The 26,269-nt window shown below is 30.5% G+C and overlaps 1 protein-coding gene across 1 annotated transcript; it reads right to left on the minus strand.

Moving 5' to 3' along the window:
* Window positions 1-8,709: 8,709 nt before the first annotated feature.
* On the minus strand, window positions 8,710-12,405 carry LOC110624200 (putative receptor-like protein kinase At3g47110). The gene is made up of 2 exons (XM_021769316.2): window positions 9,679-12,405; window positions 8,710-9,050 (listed from the first exon to the last, which is right to left on the minus strand). Exons 1-2 carry the CDS (start codon window positions 12,362-12,364, stop codon window positions 8,710-8,712), a joined length of 3,027 nt encoding a protein of 1,008 aa, XP_021625008.1. The 5' UTR covers window positions 12,365-12,405.
* Between the last annotated feature and the right edge of the window lie 13,864 nt (window positions 12,406-26,269).

Raw genomic sequence — 26,269 nt, forward strand, 5'->3', positions numbered from 1 at the left:
TAAGTGAATCTCAAAAGTAGTTATGTCTTAATCCTTTGACTTGAGATTGTCATAGTTTCCAACATAAGGACTGTTATATTTTGACATAACCAAACATTGTCTTTAATCGGACAATCATAAAGGTTATGATTGAGCATAATATAAATTATGTAGATGATATTGAACAATCAAGATAGAATTTGTTCCTCTCTTTGAGAGAGATATCTTCTGGGCCCCTCGATAAGTGAGACTGAGAAATGCATGGCCGTGCTCAAATGAATTGATAGTGTGATCAATATCATTTGAATTTATCAGTCTACTTAGAGATCGAGAAATCATAAGTTTGAACATTATAAGTTTGACATTGACCATGACTTATGTTCAAACTAGATATCGTGTGACAAAGGGATTAATACATGTTCTATTTAATAGGCTTTATCGGACTATCGATCATCATATTAATTGGGCAGTTACAATGTCTTGCTAGATGCCACTTATGATTTATGGGCCCTGTGGGACTGGGCCTATTGCCAATTAATGTAAGCCTATTGGGTCACACATAAGAACGTTATTGATGTGCTATATTAATGGGTTAAAAGCCCATTAGTATAATTAATAATAATAAAGTGTTATTATTATTAATATTAATTATTTATTATTATAAGATAATAATATTTAAAAAGATTTGTAGTTTATCTGTAATTGTTACAGATAAAAGACTCTATCACCTAAGATATTTGAGTATTTGCGAAATTGTGGTAGTTAGTTATGAACACAACTCTATCACATAAGATATTTGAGTATCTGCAAGATTGTGGTAGTGGGTTCTGAACACAACTCTTTTACGAAAAGAGTTGTGGAAAAACAAAAGACTGAAACATATAAATAAACTCCTTCTACAAATTGTGGGTTTAAGAATTTTTAGAGAATTTAGTCTGACAGTTGCAGATTGTGGAGCACATAGATTATCCATCTCGAGAGAGTTAGCACTCTAGAAGGATAATAGACATTCGTGTGGATACCATTGAGGGTGTTCGTTTGAAAAAGCAGCACCATCAGTCCGGTATTGTATCTTCTCGACGAGATTAACATGTTAGTCTCATATCCTTCCTTTGAAATAAACGAAGCACTCGGATTCTGGGAGGGAAATCAGAGATTTTTTATTTTTCCGCTGTGCAATTTGGGTTGCAATAATCTCTGAATTTCCCAACACCTAAGACAACTTCCAATACCAAATATGGGCGTTATGAGTTCCTAGTAATATCATTTGGGCTGACCAATGCCCCTGCAGCATTCATGGACCTCATGAACAGAGTTTTCAGACTGTTTCTAGATCACTTTGTTATTGTCTTTATTGATGATATCTTAGTATATTACAGGAATACAAAGAAGCATGCCCATCATTTGAGGAGAGTGTTGCAGACCTTGAGAGAGCACATGTTGTATGCCAAGTTTTCTAAGTGTGAGTTCTTATTGAGGAGTATCTCTTTCTTGGGGCATGTAGTGTCAGAAAATGGAATCGAGGTAGACCCTAAAAAAGTAGAAGTGATAGCTAACTGGTCTAAACCCACTATAGTAACTAAGATCAAAACTTTTTGGGTTTGGCAAGTTACTATAAGAGATTCGTTCAGGATTTCTCCAAAATAGCTACTCCTATGACCAGGTTGACCTAGAAGAATTAGAAGTTTCTTTGGTTAGACCAGTGTAAAGAGAGTTTTTAAGAGTTGAAGAAAAGGTTAACATCAGTACTAATGTTGGCTCTACCTATAAGTAATAAGGATTTCACAGCGTTTTGTGATGCATCGCAAGTGGAACTAGGCTGTGTGTTGATGCAAAGTGATAGAGTAATAGCTTATGCTTCGAGGCAACTGAAGAAGTACGAGTTAAATTAACCTACAAATGATCTAGAGATGACAGTTGTGATCTTTGTACTCAAGATATAGAGGCACTACCTACATGGGGTGAAGTGTGGGATCTTCACACATCATAAAAGTTTGCAGTACATCTTGAGACAAAAAGAGTTGAACTTGAGGTAAAGGAGATGGGTAGAGCTACTTAGTGATTATAATTGCAAAATCTAGTGCCATCTGGGTAAAGAAAATGCAATGGTAGATGCTTTTAGCTGGAAACTATTTGGCAATTTATCTCATATCTCAATAAAAAGGAGATTGGTGGTAAAAGAATTTTACAAGCTAGTAAATGAAAGCTTACAACTAGAGTTTTTTGGTACAGTTACTTTAGTGACACAGATGAAAGTGATACCTATATTTTTGGAATAAGTGACAAAAAAATAGCACAAAGCAATTTAGCAAGATAAGAATAGTGAATTCATGTTTGACACTAGAGGGATTCTCTATTATGACAACAGATTATGTGTACTAGATGACATAGATTTGGAAGGAGATATTTTGAGAGAAGCTCATACCAATCACAGTCTTTCAAATAAATCTCTTACATTTTACTTTTATAGGAAAATTGGATGTTGAAACAAGAAGTTGGATTGATGATGGAGCTTCAGCCGCTGGTGGTCTTTTACATAGAAGCCATAAAGATGCAATTTACCTACTAGATGACATGGTAGATTTTGACTACCACTAGTATCGAGATCCATCAAAGTAGGGATGGAGTCATCAATATTCTCCAACTATCTCCCATCCAATAGAAGCAAACTAACCATTTGACCATCAAGAAGAGAAGGAATTCAAGCTAGAAGAATTAGCTGCATTAATCTCTACGATCACTGCAGAATTCATAGGAGAAATCAAAAACTTCATGGGATAAACTAGATCTAACCTTTAAAATCAAGAAGCTGTTATAAAGAATTTAGAGGTACAAATTGAGTAGTTAGCTAATGTAGTGATCAATATGGAGATAGAACGCTTTCCTGAAGGTGAGTTAACAACAACAATAGCAGGTGAAGAAATAAATGCAACAAACAATATGGAGAAAGAGTGCTTATCTAAAGAGGATATAACAATAGTAGTAGATGGAGAATTAGAAGAATATTTTGAACAACTCCTTAATGTAGTGATTAATGTAGAGAAAGAGTATTTATTTGAAGAGGATGTGACAATATCATTGGTGGATGAAAAAACATGTGAGACCATTAATTTGAGCTCATTGATGGTCGCACCATATATACCACATGAAGATTCTTATTTTCTAAAAATATCATCTCTATTTTATAATATTCTCCAAGAGCCGAAACAGGAAGTAAAGTTCTTTTTCCAAGCTCATTGTTCAAAGTAAGTGTTATTTGTGTTATGTGTTGAATTATTGCAAATATTGTTAATCTTGAGGATATCATAAATCAAGATCAATATATAGTGTCATTTGACACATCCTAAGGATGGAAGCCGCTCTTTGATAAATACTTATATATGAAGTCTAGCTAAATACTATAAATTAAGTACTTTTGGGGAGACAATCCAAATTTTAATTTTGTTTTTTTTTATTTTCTTATTTATGTTTTTGTTTAATCTCCTAAACTTATTTTCATAATTGTTATTTTTTTACAAAATTCAAGATCAATGAAAATGAATAAAGAGTAAAGCATGCTTCAAACGGCAGTATCCCTAATTCTTCTACTTTACCTTCGTTCCTTATATGTTTGTTTGTTTTATGACATTGAGGATAAAGTCAAAAATAAATTTGAGGATATATCTTTGCATCTTGTTTTCTTGTTTTGTTTTGTTTTTTTCTTTTTGTCTTGTGCATATAATTTTTTTTCTGTTTTTTCTTTTTCATCAGTATAATAAACTTTGTGCATCTAATTAAGTTTAATGATTGTGTTAGAATTTTTTTAAAATTATATGTAGTTGTACATTTTTGTTTAACTTGGTTCATTTATTATTTATAAATATGTATCCATAAGTAGATTATATAGTGTTTATCATGTATCAATTTATATATATGTATAAGCTTGACATATACACGGTCTCACTAATCCTGAGATAGATCCAATAAATTTAAAATAATCAGTTCTCATATTAGGGAGAAATAATATATGCATTATTTATTTGAACCTATTAGACCTTAGCCACCCATTTAGCATTATCCTTTGTTCACCACTTTGAACCTTTATTAATTAGTCAGATTTTTCTTTTCTCTTCAAGACCTACCAATCTATAAAGAAAAAATTATCTAAAAGGAAAAAAATTACCTTTTGAATGGAAGTTGAATATGTAAATAAAAAAACGTAAAAAAAAAAAAGAGTATGTCCTTTTACTCCAATATTTTGAATTACTTAGTAATTAAGAGTAGGCATGAGAAATAATATATGCATTCTTTGTTTGAACCTATTAGACGTTAGTCACCCATTTAGTATTATCCTTTGTTCACCACTTTAAGCCTTTATTAATTAGTCAGATTTTTCTTTTCTCTTTAAGACCTACCAATCTAAAAAAAAATTATCTTTTGAATGGAAGTTGAATATATAAATAAAAAAAAAGCAAAAAAAAGAGTGTGACCTTTTACTCCAATATTTAGTAACTAAGAATAGGCATGAGCTCCATGTGTACTTTTACATCAAATGATAGCTCAAAATAAGAGTATGCAAAGTATCTTAAATAGTTTAATCCATTCAGTAATAGGTACCAACATAACAAATGTGGGTATTCGCATAAAAGATAAGTGTCATGGGTACACCCATATTTTTATGGTCTACCCCGTGTTTTGCTCCTTCTCATGCGTAACTACTCTTGTTTTTACCAGAAATCCTAATTCTCTAAGTTTTTTCCTAAGGCCACAGGTTACGAGTCTTAAGAGAGTATAAATGTATGATAATTAAGAGACTAATTGACTCCTTGCACATTGAACACAGGTACATGACAGAAGTTGCGAGGAACTCAAGAAGGAAGGTTTGGAAGATCTAGAAGGTGAAATTCATATATTTAAAATTTTTCTTTCTTCTCTTATTCTTTTGATTTGTTATTCACAATCATTTTAGAATGATTCTGGATAATTTCTCAATAGAGTTTATTTTTGAATTCTTGATCATGAGTAATTAAATTCTTTTGTTATGAGACTTGATATAGTTTAGATTATTGATTCTTTTTAATTTATTTGAGTTGATTTTCTTTAGCTATCTATCATTCAATTCTTGATATTAATGTTGTTGAGTATCTAGGGGAGACTTGAATGATTTTAGCCTGAGATTAATACTAGGGCTTTTTGCTTTTTCAGGTTTAAAAAAAATATATTTCTCAATCCATGGTTTAAAAAAAATATTTTCTGAAATCAGAGTGAAAAGTACCTTTACCGCACTTTAAAAGTGCGGTAGAGCTTACCGCGCTTTTAAAGCGCGGTAAAAAATAATGAATTTTAAAAAAAAAATTAAATGCATTACCGCACCTTAAACGGTGCGATAATGCATGCGTGCGGCAACAGCCGCACTCAATTAGTTTTAATTATAAATTTAATTTTTATTTAATTAATTATTATATTTTATTAATTTAATTTATATAATTATATAATATAATTATAAAAATTATATTAATATTAATATTAATATTAATTAATTTAAATTATTTATAATATAATATTATATTTATTAATTTATTTTATTAATTTATAATTTAATTAATTATATATTAAATTTATATAAATATAATTATAAAAATTCCATTAATATTAATTAATTTAAATTATTTATAATATAATATTATATTTATCATATTCACCACTTTATTTTATTAATTTATATAATTTAACTAATGCTAAAGATATATATAAATGTATTAATATAATTTATTTTATAAATATATTAATTAATGTTAAGAATATATACAATTTATTTTATTAATTATATTTATTAATGCAGAAATTATAAAAAATTAAATAAAAAAACACATGTAAATATTTAAAAGCAGTGGGATATAATAAAAATAAGTCAATACATATACAAATGATAAAATAAAAAATTTTATTAAAAAGTAATATTAAGGATGATCAAATTTCTTTTCGTCCTATATAGACGTTTCCTTTTTTTTTTAAACATTGAGTTCTATATGACCGGCGTTTATTATTTATATGGTCACTCTTTAATATTAATATTTGCAAAGTTATAAAAATATTAAAAATTAATATTTATTGAGTATTTTTGGAGGAATATAAGAGAATAAAGAAAAATTATGAGAAAAAATATGAAATAAAATAAATTTTAATTTTTTATAATTTTTATAATTTACAAATATTTATATTAAATATTTATAAATTAATTGTAATAAAAATAATAAACGTAGAATGATAAATATGAAAAATATAATATTTTATTGTAAATAAATTAAAATGATTAATATTTATAATAATATTAATATAATTTTTATAATTATATTTATATAAATTTAATATATAATTAATTAAATTATATAAATTAATAAAATAAATTAATAAATATAATATTATATTATAAATAATTTAAATTAATTAATATTAATATTAATATTAATATAGTTTTTATAATTATATTTTATAAATTTAATATATAATTATATAAATTAAATTAATAAAATATAATAATTAATTAAATAAAAATTAAATTTATAATTAAAACATTACCGAAGTGCGATAATGCATTTAAATTTTTTTTTTAAATTTATTTTTTTTTACTGCGCTTTAAAAGCGCGGTAGGCTTTACCACATTTTAAAAGTGCGATAGAGATTGTTTTCATCGAAAAATATTTTTTTTGAATCAGCAATTGAGAAATATTTTTATTTTTAAACCTGAAAAAGCAAAAAGCCCTTAATACTAGGGAATATTTATAGCACTGAATTGACCATTGAATATTAATTGAATTGTGAGTAAAGAGTTGACATGTGAAGACTTAAACAAAATAATTACAGTATTTGTAATATTAATTAGAGAATTATTGGGAGATAAGAAATAACTTTTAATTAATTAATTTGGTTAAATTTGAGGGGAATGTCAATTACCTTAGTATTATTTGCTCTAAATTTAGTAATTAAAATTAAATTATTAACCGAATAAATTAATTGAATTAAATTTAAGTGAAATTAAGATTTTTAGTACTTAATATTAATTATTTAATATTTACTTTTACTATTTTATTTTATTTTAAATTTTACAAACATCATTATTTGAAACGATTTTATACGATATCACAATTTATCATGAAATTTTCTAAATCGGATTCTGATACGATTTTAAAAAAAATACCAATTAGCATGAAATAAATATTGAGAAAAATAAAAGAGATAATTTTAACATGATTTGACTAAATACCATTCTATAACCACGAATAACAATAAAATAATTTTTCTCAATATATGAAAATAATATTACAAACAAATATTATAATAAACATTTAGTAATTTCCATCCAATATTTTCTACGCTATTTGTACACCTCTAAGATAAATACAAAGACTGTTATTTCCAACCAGCAAATAATACTCTATATCTCTTGGAGAAAATATCAAAAGAGTAATTTCCACTTTCACATACCTTATATTTAAGCCACTCTATTAAAGCAAATAATATTTAGATTGTCTAAAGAAAATAAACAGAAAGTGAATTTTACTCTCATTTACTCAATATTTAAAGCATCTCTTATATAATCTCTAAATCTCTTAGAAAAAATACAACTATAATCTCTAAACTTGTAGAAAAAATATCCAAACCTCCCCTAACTCAGCTCCCCACGCCTTAAACCTGAAGAAAACTTTCCCTTTGAGGGAGGGACTTTGCCTCTTGGTGCTGATGGCATTCATTCCTTGCTTCCAATGATAATTAAATGGGCCACTTCATTTAATGATCGTTAATTAAACTGGTATGAAAAATATCATATTTTCTCTATGATAATTTTGAATTGTTATCTTATTAATATCAAGATAACCGTTACTAAAATACTGTTGATTAAATACTAAAACATAACAGGGGAGCAATACAAATGTGGATCTAAGTATCTCTCAGGGTTAAAAACCAGAGAAGGTTCATCATGGTCACTTCAAAATCTGTACATATTATACTTATTTACTAATCTTTGAAAAAAAATAAAACTGGTGAAAACATTTTTTAGCTCATTTACCGTGAAAAAATAATAATAATAATAGAACCTATCTCCTAGGAAACCTGACCCATCAGATATTCATAGCCATAATTGGAGAATTAGACCATATTTGACATTGTTGTTGCTAATAATGATCATTGATAATAGAAAATAAATTTTTACAATTTTATTAAATATTAAATATTCAATCTTTAAGTTAAAGGCGTTAATTTAATTTAAACACCAAATGCTTGAATCTAATGAATTGTACTTAAGCTGTGGTTAATTTAATTTAAACAGAAATTACCTATGATTCATTTAAGAAAAAATTACTATTTATCCCTTATATTATAAAAAAATATATTAATTAGTTTATCAGCTTTAAAAAATCTATTAAAATGTCTTTAACATTTTAAAAATCTATTAATTTATTCATCCGTTAATTTTAGTCATTAAATATTATGAAAAACTTAAAATATTCTCAATTTAGTTAGAATAATTAATAGATTCTTTTCAATTATATGGATTACACAGTATAACAGTTAATAATTAAAGTTAATGGAATGGCTAATTAAAAAATTATTTAAAATTTTAGAAATATTTTAATATATTTTAAAAACTGAGATACCAACTAATAACTTTTTCCATAATATAAGAACTAAATAATAAATTTCTCTTTATTTAAATGATGTGAATGAACTTTGAACAAATTACATAATGACTTAATTACGAAGAAGCTTGTTTCTGATGGAACATAGCTTCAAGGTTACATCACTGATATCCATCCTTTCCCCAGGAGATTCAACAGAACAAGCTACTCCAATACCAATGATTGAAATCAAACAATCATTTATGCTTGTTTCTGATTCAACTCTTTCTACAAGTAGTGGGTCTAAAATCTCAGCTACTCTATCTGGCAATGCTGACTTAGCTAATTTGTGAAGGTTCAAGTCTTCTTTGAACATTTCATGAGTTGGCCTTTTCCCAGTGAACATCTCCAGCAACAAAATCCCATAACTATAGATATCACCATGTGGTGACACCTCACCTCCTAATCCATATTCTGCAGTTTAAAAACATTAGACATTGTGAATGAAACTTGAAAGCAGATTTTGTGTATAATTTGTAACTATCAGGAAACTTCACAGTTTATATGCATTTACACATTATTACAACATATTATTCGAGAAAATAAAGCCCGAATATATACTTATATTTCTATAGCAATTAAAATTAACCTGTTGAATTTTTAAATTGTAATTGTAATTTTTTCTGAACTTATAAAAGTTATAATAATTAAATACAAATTAGTTATATTATCGAGAATTTATTAAAAAAATAAGAATTGATCACACATATTGTTGATTATATTTTAGATTTTGCTAATTATGTTCTAAATTTGTATAAAATGATTGAGTTTGACAAGTATAATTTTATCATTTTATGAAAATTTTAAATTAAATCAGTAAAATTTAGAGTATAGTTAGTAATAAATTAAACTATTTTTGACATTTTTTTATAAATCATCAGTAATACATTTTATAAATTATTTGCATTTAATTATTATAAATTTTATAAATTTAGGTGTTTAATAAGTTATAATTTTAATTCAGTTGTTTAATAAGTATATATTTGGCCGAAAATAAGTATAACATGTGAAGTTTAACTATAGGAAGGACAGCTACACTTACCTTGAGGAGCATAACCAATAGTACCTCTTAATCCAACAGAACTTGAATGAATGGCTGAACCATTCAAATCCTTAAGAAGAAATTTTGCAAGTCCAAAGTCACTGACATGGCCGGTCAGTTCATCATCGAGAAGAATATTACTCGGCTTCAGATCACAATGAACGATTGTAGTTTCACAATGATTATGAAGATATTCAAGTGCAAAAGCAACATCAATAGCAATACTTAGTCTTTGAAGAAAATTTAAATTCTTTGGTGGCTCATGATGATTTCCATCAACTGCCACAACTGGATGCAGCCAATCGTCAAGGCTTCCATTAACCATGTACTCATAAACTAGAGCCTTGAAATCGTTGCCTTGATAATCAATACTTGAACAAGCTGTTAGTACCTTTACAAGATTTCGATGTCTGATATTCTTCAGCACTTCACATTCTGCAATGAAGCTTCTTGCTGCTTTACTGTGCTGAAGGTTCAGAACCTTAACAGCAATGGATTGTCCACCTTCGCCAAGAACTCCTTTATATACAGATCCAAAGCTACCCACATTGATCAAATTCTCGGAGGAGAAACCATTGGTGGCTTCATAAAGAATTTGATAAGACACTCTTATAAGTGAATCTACTGAAGAGATTTCAGGTGCCTGATTTTTCTTTCTTAATCTTAGAAGAAAAAGGAAAGAAAACATCAGAAGTGCTCCCAAAGCCCCTGCCACAACAGGAACTATTAGCCGTGCTTTCTTGCTTGATCTTCTATCAGCAGAAGTTTTCAAGTGGCAAGCAACCAAATGGAAATCGAGTATTCCTCCGCAGAGATTCGTATTTCCCATAACTGAAGTAGCACTTGCATTTCTGAAAACTCCTTCAATCGGTACACTGCCTTCAAAATTGTTGAATGATAAGTTTAAATTGAGCAGATAAACAAAGCCACCCAAGAACTTGGGAATTTGACCAGAGAAATTGTTATGAGAAAGATCAAACACTTTGAGACCCCTCAGTGCATTCAAAGATGAAGGAATGGGACCCTGGAAGAAATTGCCTTGCATGGTTAATATTTCCAATCTGACACAACTGCCAAGGCTGCCTGGAATTTCCCCAGATAGCAAATTCTGATAAACTTGCAACACACCAAGGTTTTTCAGATTCCCAACCTCGATAGGAAGAGAACCTGTCAAACGATTTTGAGACAGGCCAAGATAGATTGACAGGGAAGAGAGCAAAAATACTTCTGGAGGAATATTGCCCGTAAGATTATTGCTTGACAGATTAAGCAATATCAGATTTTGACATTCTCCTAAACTTGAGGGGATGCTACCTTGAAAATTATTCTGATTCAATGTTAATTGTGTCAACAGTGTTAAATTACCAAGAGAATGAGGAATTTCTCCAGATAATTTGTTTTCACTCACGTAGAGTATCTCCAGGTTTTGGAGCTTTCCAATAATAGAAGGGAGATTCCCTGAGAATCTGTTATCTGCTACTGAGAGAATTTTCAGGTTGACAAAGTTACCTATCCAAGCAGGCACGCTTCCAAATATTTTGTTGCTTTCTACTGCGAATGTTTGAAGAGTCCTCGACAAGTTGGCCATGCATGAAGGCAAAGAACCTCCAAAGCTATTAGCTTGCATATTTAAATATCCCAAATTGGTAGCATTTATCAAAGAGCACAAGAACGACAAGTCGTTGGTTCCTGCACCTCCGAGGCTGTTGCTGCCAAGGAGCAAAACCTGAAGCCTTTGCAAATTTTCCAAGGAGGGAACTTCCCCTGTAAAGTTGTTTCTTGGAAATTGAAGAAATTCTAGTTTGGAGGCATTAGATATTGAGACTGGAATGGAACCACTGAATTGGTTGAAAGCAACAGTGAGGACTTTAAGGTTAGGAAGTGTAATACCCATGTCTGAAGGAAGATGCCCTCGAAGTTCATTTCCTCCCACGTCAAAAATCACAATGGAAGAAAGATTAAAGATTGAAGATGGAATTTCTCCTGAAAATTTATTAACAGTTAGGAGAAAATACTTGAGATTTTTTAGTCTGCCAAGGGTGAACGGAATCCTCCCACCAATAACATTGCCAGTTAGCTCAAGTCTCTCAAGAGATGACAAGTTCCCAAAACTAGAAGGGATTGTTCCTGATAGATTGTTACGATTTGCAGCAAAAACCTGGAGCTGCAACAACGAGCCGAGGGAACTTGGGATTTCTCCTGCTACCTGGTTGTAACCAATATTGAAAGAAATGAGATTAGAACATGCAGATATATTGGAAGGTATTCTGCCACCAATGGAGTTATTGGACAAAATCAAAGTTTCCAGTCTGCGAAGATGGCCAATTTCTGAAGGGATTTCTTTGCTAAGGCTGTTATTTTTCAGATCTAATACCCTTAAAAAGCTTAAATTTGCGATGCGGGGTGATATAGAACCTTCAAGTTTCAAAGAAAATAGCTCCAACTTGACAACCCGCTGATGCCGACGGCCGCAAGTAATGCCTTGCCACTGGCAGAAATGAGTGCTAGAATTCCAAAGCTGTAAAACCCCAAAAGGGTCGTTGGTTATTTTCGCTTTGAAATGGAGAAGAGCTAGTTGATCAGTCTCATTTCCAGCTGCTGCTGCTGCAGCAGAGTTTGCAGAACATCGGACGCCAAAGAGACACACAAGGATGCAGAACAAGGAGCAGGGGAGTGTTGAGCCCATATGTGAAAGGTTTAAAGTACATTCACAAGCAATTTGTGCTGTGTTCAGAGGTAAAAATTAGTCTTGAGGTTTGGAGGAACTTCAGTTGACGTATATATAAGCAAAAAATTATGAGATTCCTTGGCTTCTAGAAATTTCATAAAAGAATATATAGAATATCTCATAATTTACACTCTTTGATTGAATTTTGATAAAACTGTTTGAAATTTCAAATAGATTTCGTATGAATTCAAGTGTTTATTTTAATATAATGCAGAATTCTAACAGAATTTCATATAATTTATGTTTGTTTGAATTTCAGAATTGAAATTAATTTATTATCAATCTCTAAATTATTTTTATAAAGTAGAATAGAACAACGTATATCCTTTCAAATGTATATAATTTTTTATTATAGAAAAAATTTTTATTCCCAATAAATTTATAAAGATAATTTATTATTTAATTTCTATGATATAAAAAAATTTATTAGTTCGTCCCTGAATTTTGAAAAATATATTAAACATCTATTTTAAAAAATCATCATTCGTTAATTTTATCTATTAAAACTTTTACTATGTTGTTCATATGATACGAAAAAAATTTATTAGTTAATAAAAATATATATTAATTAGTCATTTTACATTAGAAATATTTTAGATTTTTTTATAATATTTAACCATTAAAATTAAAAAAAGAGTTTAATTAATAATTTTTTTTAAATTTCAAAAATATTTTAGTGTATTGTATTAAATTGATAACTAATTAATGAGTTTTCAATATTATAGATATTATATAGTACTTTTTTTAATTTATAATAATTAACTATTAATGATAATAATAATTAATAAAAATGTAAACCCACTAATAATATATTAATAGAATCAAAATAAATTATCATGATTTCAACATTATTTTTTTTAACTCTATAAAGAGTTTATTACATGATGCAAGATATTTTTTTATTTCATTCAACAGAGAATTTGAAGGTTTAAGGTACGTGTGGTTAGTTGTTTTGTAGCATTTATTATTTTTATTTAATATTTATGAATTCATATAAAAATTAATGTAATTATATATTAAAATAATTTTAATTATTTATTTTTTAATAACCAATATTTTAAATTATTTGTTAATTTTTAGTTATTTACTAATTAATTAGTATAATAAATAATAATGGAAAGAAAAAAGTTTTGATATTAGCAGTTTAGTCACAAAATATTATTATATAAATTTTATGGAATTTATTTTAAATTTCATCAAAATTTATATTTTTCTATTTGGTATGAATTCAATGAATTTTTATAAAATTATGCATGAATTTATTTTTTAAAATTAAAATTTTTATAAATTTAAAAAATTAATTTTTATATTTTAAATAAAAAATTTAATAAAAAAAATTCAATTCAATTTAACTCAAATGAAAATTTTTTTTATTTCAAAAAGCCATGGTGCTCATATTTAGCTGCTAAGTACCTCTTCACTGGAAAAAATGGGTTGACCGACCCAACTTTTAAATATTATTCATTTAGAAAGCTATTAATTGGTAGGTATATGAATTGGTTTTAGTTGTAACCAAGACTATTGATATTCTATTCAAGCACACAAAATTTGAAATTCAATTGAATTTTATAAAATTTTAGGAATTGGAATTAGATCAAACATTAATTATTTGAAGGTTGGGACTTTATTTACATAATATTTTATTCAATTCTTCTATATAAAATTTTGCGAAATTCAATTAAATTCTTGATAGAATTCATTTAAAATGAATTTTATTGTATGGTATAGCACAACTTAAAATATAAAATTAAATTAATATATTGTAGTTAGATATAAGAACATGGATAATTGGGAGAAAATTATTTGATAAGGGTATTTTACTCCTAGAAATGTTATGTAAATTTTATGGAATTCTTTTCAAATTCCACTAAATTTAGAATTGTATTATAATTTCTCTTCTCTTTAAATAAATATATAAAATATAAAATTCAATTGAATTCCACAAACTAAATACTATATTATGAAATTATTGGAATACTAGACCAATAAGCCAAGATTCTGTGCGTACTTGTTCATTCATGTTTGATTTTTTTGGGTAAGTCAATTGACTCAATACAAGCTTGTCCATACACTCAATTTATGAATAATTTTCACACGCAATTTCTTAGCTTTAATTGTATTTTAATTTAATCACACAAATTCAATTCCTTTCTTAAAACCTTTGCAATTTTAATTTAAACATTTTAGCACTCTCTTTTGCTTTTATTGTGAATTCCTGAGTTAATAAAAATAAAATGCTTTTCTTTCCTCTTTATCTATCTTTCAATTTATTGTTTCTTCTTTTATTTTCTTTCCTAAAGCAAAGTACATAATAACAATTTTGTTCATTTCCTCAAAATAATAATAATAATAATTAATTAATTACAAATAAAATTACTATCTTATATTATAATAAAATTTATTAATTAATCTTTTAATTTTAAAAAATAAATTAAAACGTTTATAACATTTTAAAAAATATATTAGTTAGTCTCTATTAATTTTAACCGTTAAATATTTTATTATTTAGTTCTTATTATTTGAAAAAAAATATTAGTTAGTCCCTCAAATTTATAAAAAAAATCTATTAATTACCCTCCCTCCGTATTAAAAATATTTTAGACTTTTTATTATATTTAACGGTTAAAATTAACTAAAAAATCAATCAATAAATCTTTTAAAGCATCATAGGTATTTTAATATATTTTTTAAAATAAAAAGATTAACTAATAGGCTTCTCAATATAATTGAGACTAAATAATAAATTTATAAAAATATAATTAAAATTAATAATATTTATAATAGTATTTAAAAAATGATAAATTATTATAATTTAGTTAATATTGAATATTTATTTTATTTATTCTTAATATTTAATTTCATAAAAAATAGTGGAAAATAAAAGTTAAAAAATTTTAATACTATTTAAATGAGAAAAAAGTTTTATATTTAATAATTAAAATAATAAAATAATTTTTAGATACCATAAGTATAAATATCTTAACATCCATTAAATTATGATTTTGAAATTATAAGAGATAAAAAAAAAAAAAAAAAAGAGAGATAACTAATATTTTATTTGTACTAATTTAGAAATTTGATATACCGGTAGAAATAAATTAAATTTATAAAGGAATAAATCGATTCATAAATTATGAAATATTATTTATAATTTAATTTATAAATAAATTTTTATCCGTTAGTGTGAACTTTATTTATAATTTTTTTAAATAAAAATAATTCGTTTATATTATAAATAAATTTTAGTTTTCATTTATTTTTTTTATTTTTTTATAAACTCTCTTATTTATAAATTAAATTTTACATGTAAATAAACAATGACGCTAACTTTTTTAAAGTTTAAATTTATTTATTAAAAGAATTAATAAATTCGAGTTTGATTCATAAAATATTTAATTAACTCAAATTTAATTTGAATTCCACGAGATCATTTTCAAATTCAATTAATAATTTAAATTTAAAAATAATTTTAAAATAAAATAAAATTAAAATATTTAAACTTTCTATATATATATATATATATAAATAATGTATTAATGTTGAAGGGAGGAGAGATCTTTCTTTTTATAGAGAAGATTCTCTTATAATGTATTGATATAAAATTAAAATTAAATGAATATAAACATATATATAATTCATTTATAAAATTAAATCTATATAAATAGATTTACAAAACGAATATAAAATATATTTATAAAATTAAATTGACATAAATGACTGTTGATATAGATATATAATCCATTTCTAAAATTAAACAAAACACAAAAGAATTTATAGACGGACATTTTATCCATTTATAAATTAATAGATATATAAATTAATTCATAAAAGAATATATAGTTTATTTATAAAATTAAATCAACATAAATAATTTCTTAAATGTATGTATAATATATTTATAAAATTTAATAGGTATGAATAGAAACAGATCTATAATTTATTTATAAAATTAAATGAATGTAAATGGATTTATAAATAAATATATTACCGCAATTATATATATTTCTCTTAAAAGGGATTTCATAATTGAATAATTAAAATTTATTTTAAAAAATATGGACTATTATATTAAAATTTAAAGAGTTGAATTAAAAATTATTAAAATAAGTCATTGGGCTTTTTAATACAAGTAACAATAGCCTTTCCCTCTTCCTGTCTTGGGTTTAGTCTCTCGTCATAATTCTATTATTCTCATCTATCAGCATAATATGTATTATTTTTTTAAAAAATTATTATTTAGTTATTGTGATACAGTAGCTTCAGTTTATTATTCAGTTTTAAAAAATATATTAAAATATTTTAAAATTTTAAAAGTTTTATTAATTAATTTTCATTAATTTTAACCATTTATGAAAATTTTAAAATATCCATAATATAAAGAAATTGATTAATAAATATTTTTATAAAATTAAGAGAATAATTAATTAATTTTTTAATATTATATAAATTATATAATAAAATATTTAATAATTAAAATTTATAAAAATTTATTAATATATTTATTAATATTTTAAAAATATTATAATATAATTTTAAAATTAAAAAATTAACTAATAAATTTTTCATATTATAAAAGCTAAATAATAAAAAATTTTCTTATTTATAAACTTTATTTATACTCTACCGCCCACCAACTTTAAATTTTACTTCTATTTAATACTTTTCGGTTATAAAAATAAAATTATGAAGGAAGTGATGAAAATGATAAAATTATATTATATTTTAATAATCGTCTAAACAAGTTGAGATTCGATAATAAAATTTGGATAAAGTTTCAATAAATTTTAGAAATTTAATTAATTACATTAAAATTAAAACTTTATTATAATGCCAAAACAAAAAATGATTTGGCATATTTTTGTAGTTAGGAATAATTTTAATATAACACTTAATGATGTTTTGGTAATTTCTTAAATAATTAATAAAATGTTGGTGGAAGAATCTTATTGACTTTATCCAATAATGATGTTATTGACTTTATCCAATAATGATGTTATTGACTTTATGACATTGAAAAAATAAAGGTCGAATTCGTGTACCTTGACCGTATCACATTGAAAAAATAGACTAATTTTCATCAAAACATCTAGAATTTTATTTTCATACCTAATCAGCATCAACTAATATTGAGACTTACCCTTTATTTGATATAATTTATTTTATAAAAAAAATTAAATAAATTCTTATAAGATTGTATATAAGTTAAATTTCTTTTAAAATATTCTTTTTTAAATTAAAAAAAATTTATTATTTCATTTTAAATAAAAAAATTGCTAACAAGAAAAAAAATTACTAATTAGTCTTTATATGATAAGAAAATTCATTAGTTGATTTCTCTATTTGAAAAATATATTAAAATATTTTTAATATAGAAAAACTAACTAATAAACTTTTTAAAAATTTGAGAGACCAGCTAATGAGTTTTTCAAAACTATAAGAACTGAATAGCAAAAGACCTAACGACTAAAATTAATAAAGAAATTAATTGGTAAACTTTTTAAAACATTAGAAAAGTTTTAATATATTTTTTAAAATTGAGTGACCAACTAATATTTTTTATATTATAAAAATAAAGTAGTAATTTTTCAAAAAAAATCAATTAAATTGAATTTTAGCGCAATCTCTTGATTTCAAATGAAGGAGGGAAAAGAGAGTGGAACTAGAATTACCAATTTGACTAAATAACTAAGAATTTTCATAGATATAAAAATAGAGTTTAAACATAGTTAGTGATAATGGTATAATTAATGATGTAAATCGATATTAAAATATATTAAATTCAAGATTCAATAATTAAAATCACTTTAATTATTTATAATTCTTATAACTTCTAATACAGTGATAAAATTCTAATTATAATAGGATATTATCAATAACATAATATTATCCTTATTCTACTTTTTTTAGAATTTCATATCATATCTAAACTTTATCCAATACAGTATATAGAAAGCTCACAACCTCCATAATCAGGTACGCAATTCTCTCCAACAGTCAATTTTATAATTTACTCACCACACATGCTGATTTAAGCATTAAAGAGGTTGCCAGCCAACTCACCATGTGTTCTCTCTTATTTTACAGGTTTATACCCAAAGAATTATGATGTGAATAATATCATTAGCGTTGTCTGTGAGAATCAAAATAATAACTATGTATCTCCTTTATATTTTTTTATTATTTTAAGTAGATTGTGATCAAACAAGTAGATAGTTTATGATTTGTGATATCCACCTGAATAAGTTTATCAATATAAGAAATCTGAGCTTTTGCGATAAAAATTTTCTATTGATGAAGGGTTTTTCTTTGTTGCAAAAAGCTTTTGCGACAGATTTACTCCTTTTTTTGGTATCCTCATCGCTAAATTCTCGCAACCAAAATTTGAGTCTATCGTTAAATCAACGATGAAATTATATTGTCGCATGATCTGTTGCTAAATGACATGAATAAATATTTTAACACAATGTTACTTTTAAATATCCTTTAAGCCCTCATTAAGCATGAAGGTCCATCAATATTCGTATTTTATTAAGTCTTTTCATTTTTTTAAAAAAAATACAAGATTTATCATCATGTTAATGGGTTAATAAGAGCACTTTATTGTAAAAAGAAAAAAAGAAAGAAAAATGAACAGCTATTTTATTGCAAGATGGTGATATTTACACACATGAACCAAGTAACCCTATATGCCTAATAACCTACGGTAAGAAATGATTTTTTTTTTTTTTTTGCTTTTGTATTTAGTTTCTGCCTTTATTTAAACTTTGCATTAACTTTAGAACCACGTGTCATTATGGGTCATCTCATACAAATTCAATTTTTATAATTTTATATTTTATAAAAGAAATAATTTTGCAAATAAGATTTAATAGGTTATGTCGCCTATAAAAGAGATACATAGCTTTAAAGTGATAGCACACTCCATATATTATAAGAGCGCCCTTCCAGACAAACTATTGTCTACTTAAATAATGTAAGAGCGCCCTTTTAGATAAACTATTGTGCACGTAGACAATGTAAGAGCCCCCTAGACAATGTATGATTGCCATTCCAAGCAAACTATTGCCTATTTGTACAGGCAAGCTATTGGCCATTTAGACGACTAAGAGCACTCTTTCAGGCAAACTATTGCCCATTTAGGAGACTCAAAATGCCCTTTCAGGTGAATCATCGTCCACCTAGGCGACTTAGAGTTCCCCTTCAAGCGGCTTTCCATCCAATTCAGGCACTTTCAAATGCCCACTTAGGTAGCTTTCCGCCAACTTTAGGTGGCGATAAATCACTACTTATGTTTTGTGGAGGTAAGGATAGGCAATACTTGACTTTAATTTTCAGAGAAAAAATGTGCTTAAAACCTTTAAACAACTTGTCTAATTTCTTTTTTCAAAGATTTTGGCTCTCCTAAATTGTTTGATTTGCAAAAAAGTCTTTTAAAGTAATTCGAACTTTGAATGACTAAAGTGACGAAATCTAAAATGCATTTTTTGACATAGAACTTAAAGATCGATTACTGTAGGAGGACTATTGATATAGATCGATATTAAAATATATTAAATACGGGCCTCAGTATTCCAAATCACATCAATTATTCAGATATCCTATAACTCCTAATAGAGTGGTAAAATTTTAATCACAACCATAATAGAATATTATCCTTATCCTATCTTATCTAAGATTCAATATCATATCCAAACTCTATCTAATACACTATATAAAGAGTTCACAAGCTCCATAATTAGGTACGCTATTCTCTCCAACAGTTAATTCCATAATTTACTTATCACACATATTGACTTAAATATTAGAAAAGTTGTCAAGCTAACCTACTCGGTGTTGTCATCTATTTTGCAGGATTATACTCGAAAAATTATAATGCGAACAATATCAATTAGTATAAAATGAAGTATTAGAATGTGTCTAAAAAATTACATAAAATTACATACTATTTCAAAATTTTAAAAAATTTAAATAAAACTTTTACATATTTTGAAAATTAATTGGCAAATTACGCAAAATTCAAATATTTAGCTTAAGCCTAAAAAGATTTGACTTATTTTTATAATTAAGCCTTTAGGAAACAATGCAAATTGTGTTATTATTATTTTTTTATTAATATTTATAGAATAAAAATTTTAATTTAATGATTTTAATTTTAGTAATGTACATGAAATTAAATTAATTTATTATAATTTATCCCATATCCCATCAATTAAATTTAATTAAAATAAATATTTCATTAATTAAACTTTTTCACTTTGCTTTTCTCTTCTCACACTTTTCCGCTAATTGGAATGATCAACCAACACCGCATCACTTCCATTTTCCTATATCTCAAGATGTTTGCATAATAAAAAGTGCATTAAACAGTGAATTTTTTTGTAATACCCGGCTAGACTCCAGTATCGGAATTCCTACCGTCCGGTGGAATCTCGGATGTCGGAAGCCTCTAGTAGGGTAAAACCATATTTTTATAAAATATTTTAATGTGTTTTATGTTTTAAGCATGAAAGAAAATGAGTTTTTGCATGAAAATAGCATTGGAGAAAAACTCAGGTTCGGCCGCCGAACCTCAAGTTCGGCCGCCGAACATGCATGCGTTGCGGGTGTACTTTAGGCCCCCGAAAGCATAAGTGAGGGAAGTCCAGGTTCGGCCGCCGAACCTCAAGTTCGGCCGCCAAACATGGCATGCATGCGGAGGCACATTCGGCCCCCGAACGTGGTCTGGCCAGCCACTATAAAAAGGTCCCTTAGCCGAAAACGGGCGAGCTTTTTCCCCATTTTCGGCCAAGGTGAGTCTCCGCCGCCCCTCACCCATCTTGGGCGTCTTTCCTCTAGATCTTTCAAGATTTTCATTTGTTTTAACTTTATTTTGAAGATTTGAGCATTTGAGCAAAGTTTTGGAGCTTGGAGGTTCAAGAACTCAAGCTCTCCCAACTTCGAGTTTAGGTCGTCTCTCTCTCGATCTTCAAGAGGTAAGAGCCGATCTTAAGCTCATTGCATGTTTAAAGTAAGTTTTAAGTAGATCTATAGGGTAGAATGCATGTTTAGGTTATGGTTATGTTTATGGGTATAAATGTATATTCATGAACAATGTGGATGCTTGATGTGTTGTAGATGGGGTTTATGATGGTTTGAAGCCCCTAGGGACATGTATGCTTGTGTTTGTGTGTTGTAGAATAGGTTTGATGCATGTTGGAAAGGTTTGGAGGCGAAATGTGCAAAGGGAGCCAAGTTTCTGCCCTTTGGCAGAAACCAGGTTCGGCAGCCGAAGGACTTTCGGCCGCCGAACATGGCTGGGGAGGCAGCCTTTCGGCTGCCGAAGCTTGCCCCCAAAAGGAGACTTTTGTCTCTGTCTGGCAGTTTCGGCCGTCGAAGGTGCCGCCGAACATGCATGAGTTTCGTCTCTGTCTGGGAGTTTCGGCCGCCAAAGGTGCCGCCGAACCTGCCTGACTTTCGGCTCTGGAGGGACTTTCGGCCGCCGAACCTGCCGCCGAAAGTGCCCTGTCCAGGCCTCCTTTGCATGTTTTTCTATGGTTGTTTCATGATGTTTTAGGGGGTTTTTGGGGAGTAGTTTATAGTTATGTTCAGCTATGTTTGGTCCCTCATTTGAGTCCACCTGTGTAGGTTCGGACCCGAGGAACCGAGGACCCCAGCAGTGAGTTCAGCTGCTTCGGTGTTGTCAGAGTCTGCCAGAGGTGAGTGGAACCAAACTTAATCTTTTAAATTGAGAAATTAAATGTTTTATCATGTTTCATGCATCATGATTATGCAATAGGGTGATTGCATTAGTTTTCACGAATATGCCGCATTGCATCGATTGTTGTTGATGTGGGTGAATGTTGGATGACCCAATTAGTCCATGACAGGAAGACCAGGACCCCATTCTACGGCCTAACACAGAGTAAGGAAAGACCAGGACCCCATTCTACGGCCTAGCACGGTTATGGGACTCGAAGACCAGGAGCCCAGAGGAGGCCCTGGGACAATGGTAAGTAATGTATGTTATGACAGGAAGACCAGGACCCCATGCTACGGCCTGGCACAGAGTTAGCTTGGACTAATTGGTGACAAGTTCACCCAACCCTTATGTGAATTGTCTGTGTTATGATGCATTTCATTGGAGTATAGTGTTAATATGTTTTATAGTTCTGCTCACTGGGCTTTTAGCTCACCCCTCTCCCTTTACCCCCAGGCTTGCAGGTACAGTATAGTGCGGGAGTCCGGATAGAGTAAAGAAGTCATGCTTATGTAATAGCTAGCAATGGACATGATCAAATCGTAATGTAATGTCTCAATCAGTATAGATATGTAATGAGATGATGTTTATGGATGTTAGAGTGTGCTTGACCATAGATTGTTGTTATCCCTTTTAATACATGATCTTAGAGATCTTTATGATGTTTTTGTAAACCAACTCAGCATATGATATGTCACCCATTGGGGGCACTGATGAGATTCCACAGAGGGATCAATGTTATGATTATGTTATGGTGCATGCACAGGTTGCGTTGGCGTATGAATGGAAAGAAAAGTTTTAATTTTTATGTATGTTGTTGATCATGTATGGGATTAAGCAGGTTTTCAGGATGCATGTCAGGCTTGCTACGGGTCCCGGCGGCCTTAAGTCGACCCGGATCCTAGTGCCGGTAGCGGTCCGATTTTCGGATCGTTACAGAATGGTATCAGAGCCTTAGGTTTATATGGTCGGACCTAGAGTGTCGGGCTCATAGGTGTTATAGAAGGTCAAGCACAATAGGAAGATCATGTCCACTAGGATAGGATGTGGAGTCCTGTCTTGTATGATAATGTGAAATGCCATGATAATATGCATGTGCATTAATGATATGCTAGGATATGTGATGTATGTGATGCGGGTTCATGTGTACCCACATGAACCATATGATACTAATGTTTGCTTGTGACGTGTACTGTTTTTTAGAAAACAGGATGAGGGGAACTCGTCGATCAGCAAGATTGACTGGAGTACCACCTGAGGATGAGGGCATGAGCGCCCGTCCTCCAGCATTGCCTAGGGCAATGTCTAGTAGGTCTAACCGCGATAGAGCAGCAAGAGACCCTAGAAGGTCTCTGGATCTGGGTAGGAGCAGATCAGTCAGAGGAACAGTTCAGGGAGGAGCGTCAGAGGACATGGGGGATGATATGGATGTAGAGCAGAGGAGGGATGGCAGTCTGGGAATTAGCATGTCAGAAGAGGGAATGGGAGAGTCCCAAGGAGGCACTCAGGCCTCGGGATTTGTTCAGGCACCCCACTACCCACACTTCTCGTAAAATCCCGGGTATTCGATGGGAGGTACATCGGATTACCCTAGCTTCACCCCTTATCCCACACAGATGCCATACCCACCATACTACCCACCATATTCGCAATACCCAATGTATCCACCCCCACCTTACTATCCAAATCCAGCAAACCCTACCTCAGAAAATGTTGCACCACCTCCACCACCTACAGAACCAGCAGCCCTAGTTACTCAACCTTCTAGACCTAGCTCAGCCAGTGGGAGCAAGGTCAGGATGACCGATTACATGAAACTGGGTGCTCCTCAGTATGGAAAAGGGGATGACCCATTTGTGTATCTTGAAAGGGTTAAAGTGATCACAGAGGAGATTGGGGCTGATGACAGCAGAGCCATTCAGATGGCCGGGTTCACGCTTAAGTGCAAGAAGGCACGAGAGTGGTTCAAGAATTATGTGAACCTGAGAGTGGACAGCATGACTTGGGAAGAGTTTGCGAACGAGTTTGCAGGATAGGCTTTTCCCGATAGTTCAAGAGAGCTGAAGATGATAGAGTTCGAGCAGTTGAGGCAGACGGATGAAATGAGTGTAGAGGAGTACACCGACAGATTCTTGGAGCTGTTGCCTTTTGCTGGGCAGAGTCTGGATACAGATTCGAAGAGGTCAAGGAGGTATGTCATGAAACTTCATTCCAGGTATTCCTCCTTGATTCAGTCCGTGGACAGGGAGAGCTTCCATGCCATAGTAGATATGGCCAGGAAAATGGAGGCCAGTGCCATCATTCAAGGGACAGTTAAGCAGACAGTGGCACAATCTTCTGGTTCAAAAACTCCGGGTGGGGGAAGGTTAGATCCCTCTACCTTGAGTGCAGCAGCTTCAGGCAGTAAGAGATGGGGTAAACCCAAGGGTAAGAAGAATAAGTTCTGGAACAAGGTTAAGTCTAGTCTGGGATTTGGGAGTGGCTCAAGCTCTGGTGCGGATAATGCAGTTTGTGCGAAGTGTGGTAGGCCACACAAGGGAGTATGTCGGTTTGGGACGAACGCCTGCTTCAGATGTGGTCAGGAGGGGCATATGGCTCGAGAATGTCCAAGAGCAGTCCCGATGGCTCAGTCCCAGCAGACAGCTTCAGGCAGTGTAGCGCAGCCAGCGGCTCCAGCCATGACTCAGGCCAGTGGCAGAGGTACAGGGGCAGCCTCTTCTTCAGCGGGTTTCCGAGGTGAAGGTCCATCAGCTCCAGCACGGATCTTTACAATGACACAGCAGGAGGTAGATGCATCTAACACCGTGGTGGCAGGTAACTTAATTATTGGTTGTTCAGATGTGTATGCCTTGATGGACCCTGGTGCATCTCATTCTTTTATCACTCCGAGAGCCGTGGGGAGGTTGGGTCTAATGACTTCTGGGTTAGAGTGTCCTCTCTGGGTCAGTGGACCCAAGTGTGATCCATCAGTGGCAGAGTCAGTCTGCCAGTGTAGTCCTGTGTTTGTTGAGGGAAGATGCTTGTCCGCCGACCTAGTGGTTCTAGATTTGACAGATTTTGACGTCATTCTAGGGATGGACTGGTTATCTACCTATGGTGCTACCTTGGACTGCAGGGACAAGGTAGTCGGGTTCAGAGGTCAGGATGGGTCTGAGGTTGTCTTCAGAGGAGACAGGAGGGGTACACCTAGAGGTCTGATATCAGCTCTTCAGGCTCGTAGGTTGTTCAGGAGGGGATGTCAGGGGTATTTGGCTCATGTGAGAGAGCTTAGCAGTCAGGTTAGAGAGTCCGCCTCGGTGCCAGTGGTTAGAGAGTTCTTAGATGTGTTCCCAGACGAGCTGCCAGGTTTACCACCTGCTAGGGAGATAGAGTTCGAGATAGAACTGATGCCTGGAACCCGACCGATCTCTATCCCTCCTTACAGGATGGCACCAGCAGAATTGAAAGAGTTGAAAGAGCAGTTACAGGAGCTGGTAGACAAGGGCTTCATCCGACCGAGTACCTCACCCTGGGGTGCTCCAGTTTTGTTTGTAAGAAAGAAGGATGGATCCCTCAGACTTTGTATCGACTACAGGCAGTTGAACAAAGTCACTACCAAGAACAAATACCCATTGCCAAGGATCGACGATCTATTCGACCAGCTAGCAGGAGCGGGTTGTTTCTCCAAAATAGATCTGAGGTCCGGGTATCATCAGTTGAGGATCAGGGAAGAGGACGTGCCAAAGACAGCTTTCAGGACCAGATATGGGCATTTTGAGTTCCTTGTGATGCCGTTCGGGTTAACCAACGCCCCTGCAGCATTCATGGATCTCATGAATAGGGTGTTTAGTCAATACCTGGATCATTTTGTTATTGTCTTCATAGATGATATCCTAGTGTATTCCAGGAATGCAGAAGAGCATGCCCATCATCTGAGGTTAGTTCTACAGACCTTGAGGGAACATGGCTTGTATGCCAAGTTCTCTAAGTGTGAGTTCTGGCTGAGGAGCATTTCGTTCTTGGGGCATGTAGTGTCAGAGAATGGGATAGAGGTGGACCCCAAGAAGACAGAAACTGTGGCTAACTGGCCTAGACCCACTTCAGTGACGGAAATCAGGAGTTTCTTGGGTTTGGCAGGTTACTACAGG

The sequence above is a fragment of the Manihot esculenta genome, chromosome 10 (assembly GCF_001659605.2).
Source record: "Manihot esculenta cultivar AM560-2 chromosome 10, M.esculenta_v8, whole genome shotgun sequence".
NCBI classification, from domain to species: Eukaryota; Viridiplantae; Streptophyta; class Magnoliopsida; order Malpighiales; family Euphorbiaceae; genus Manihot; species Manihot esculenta.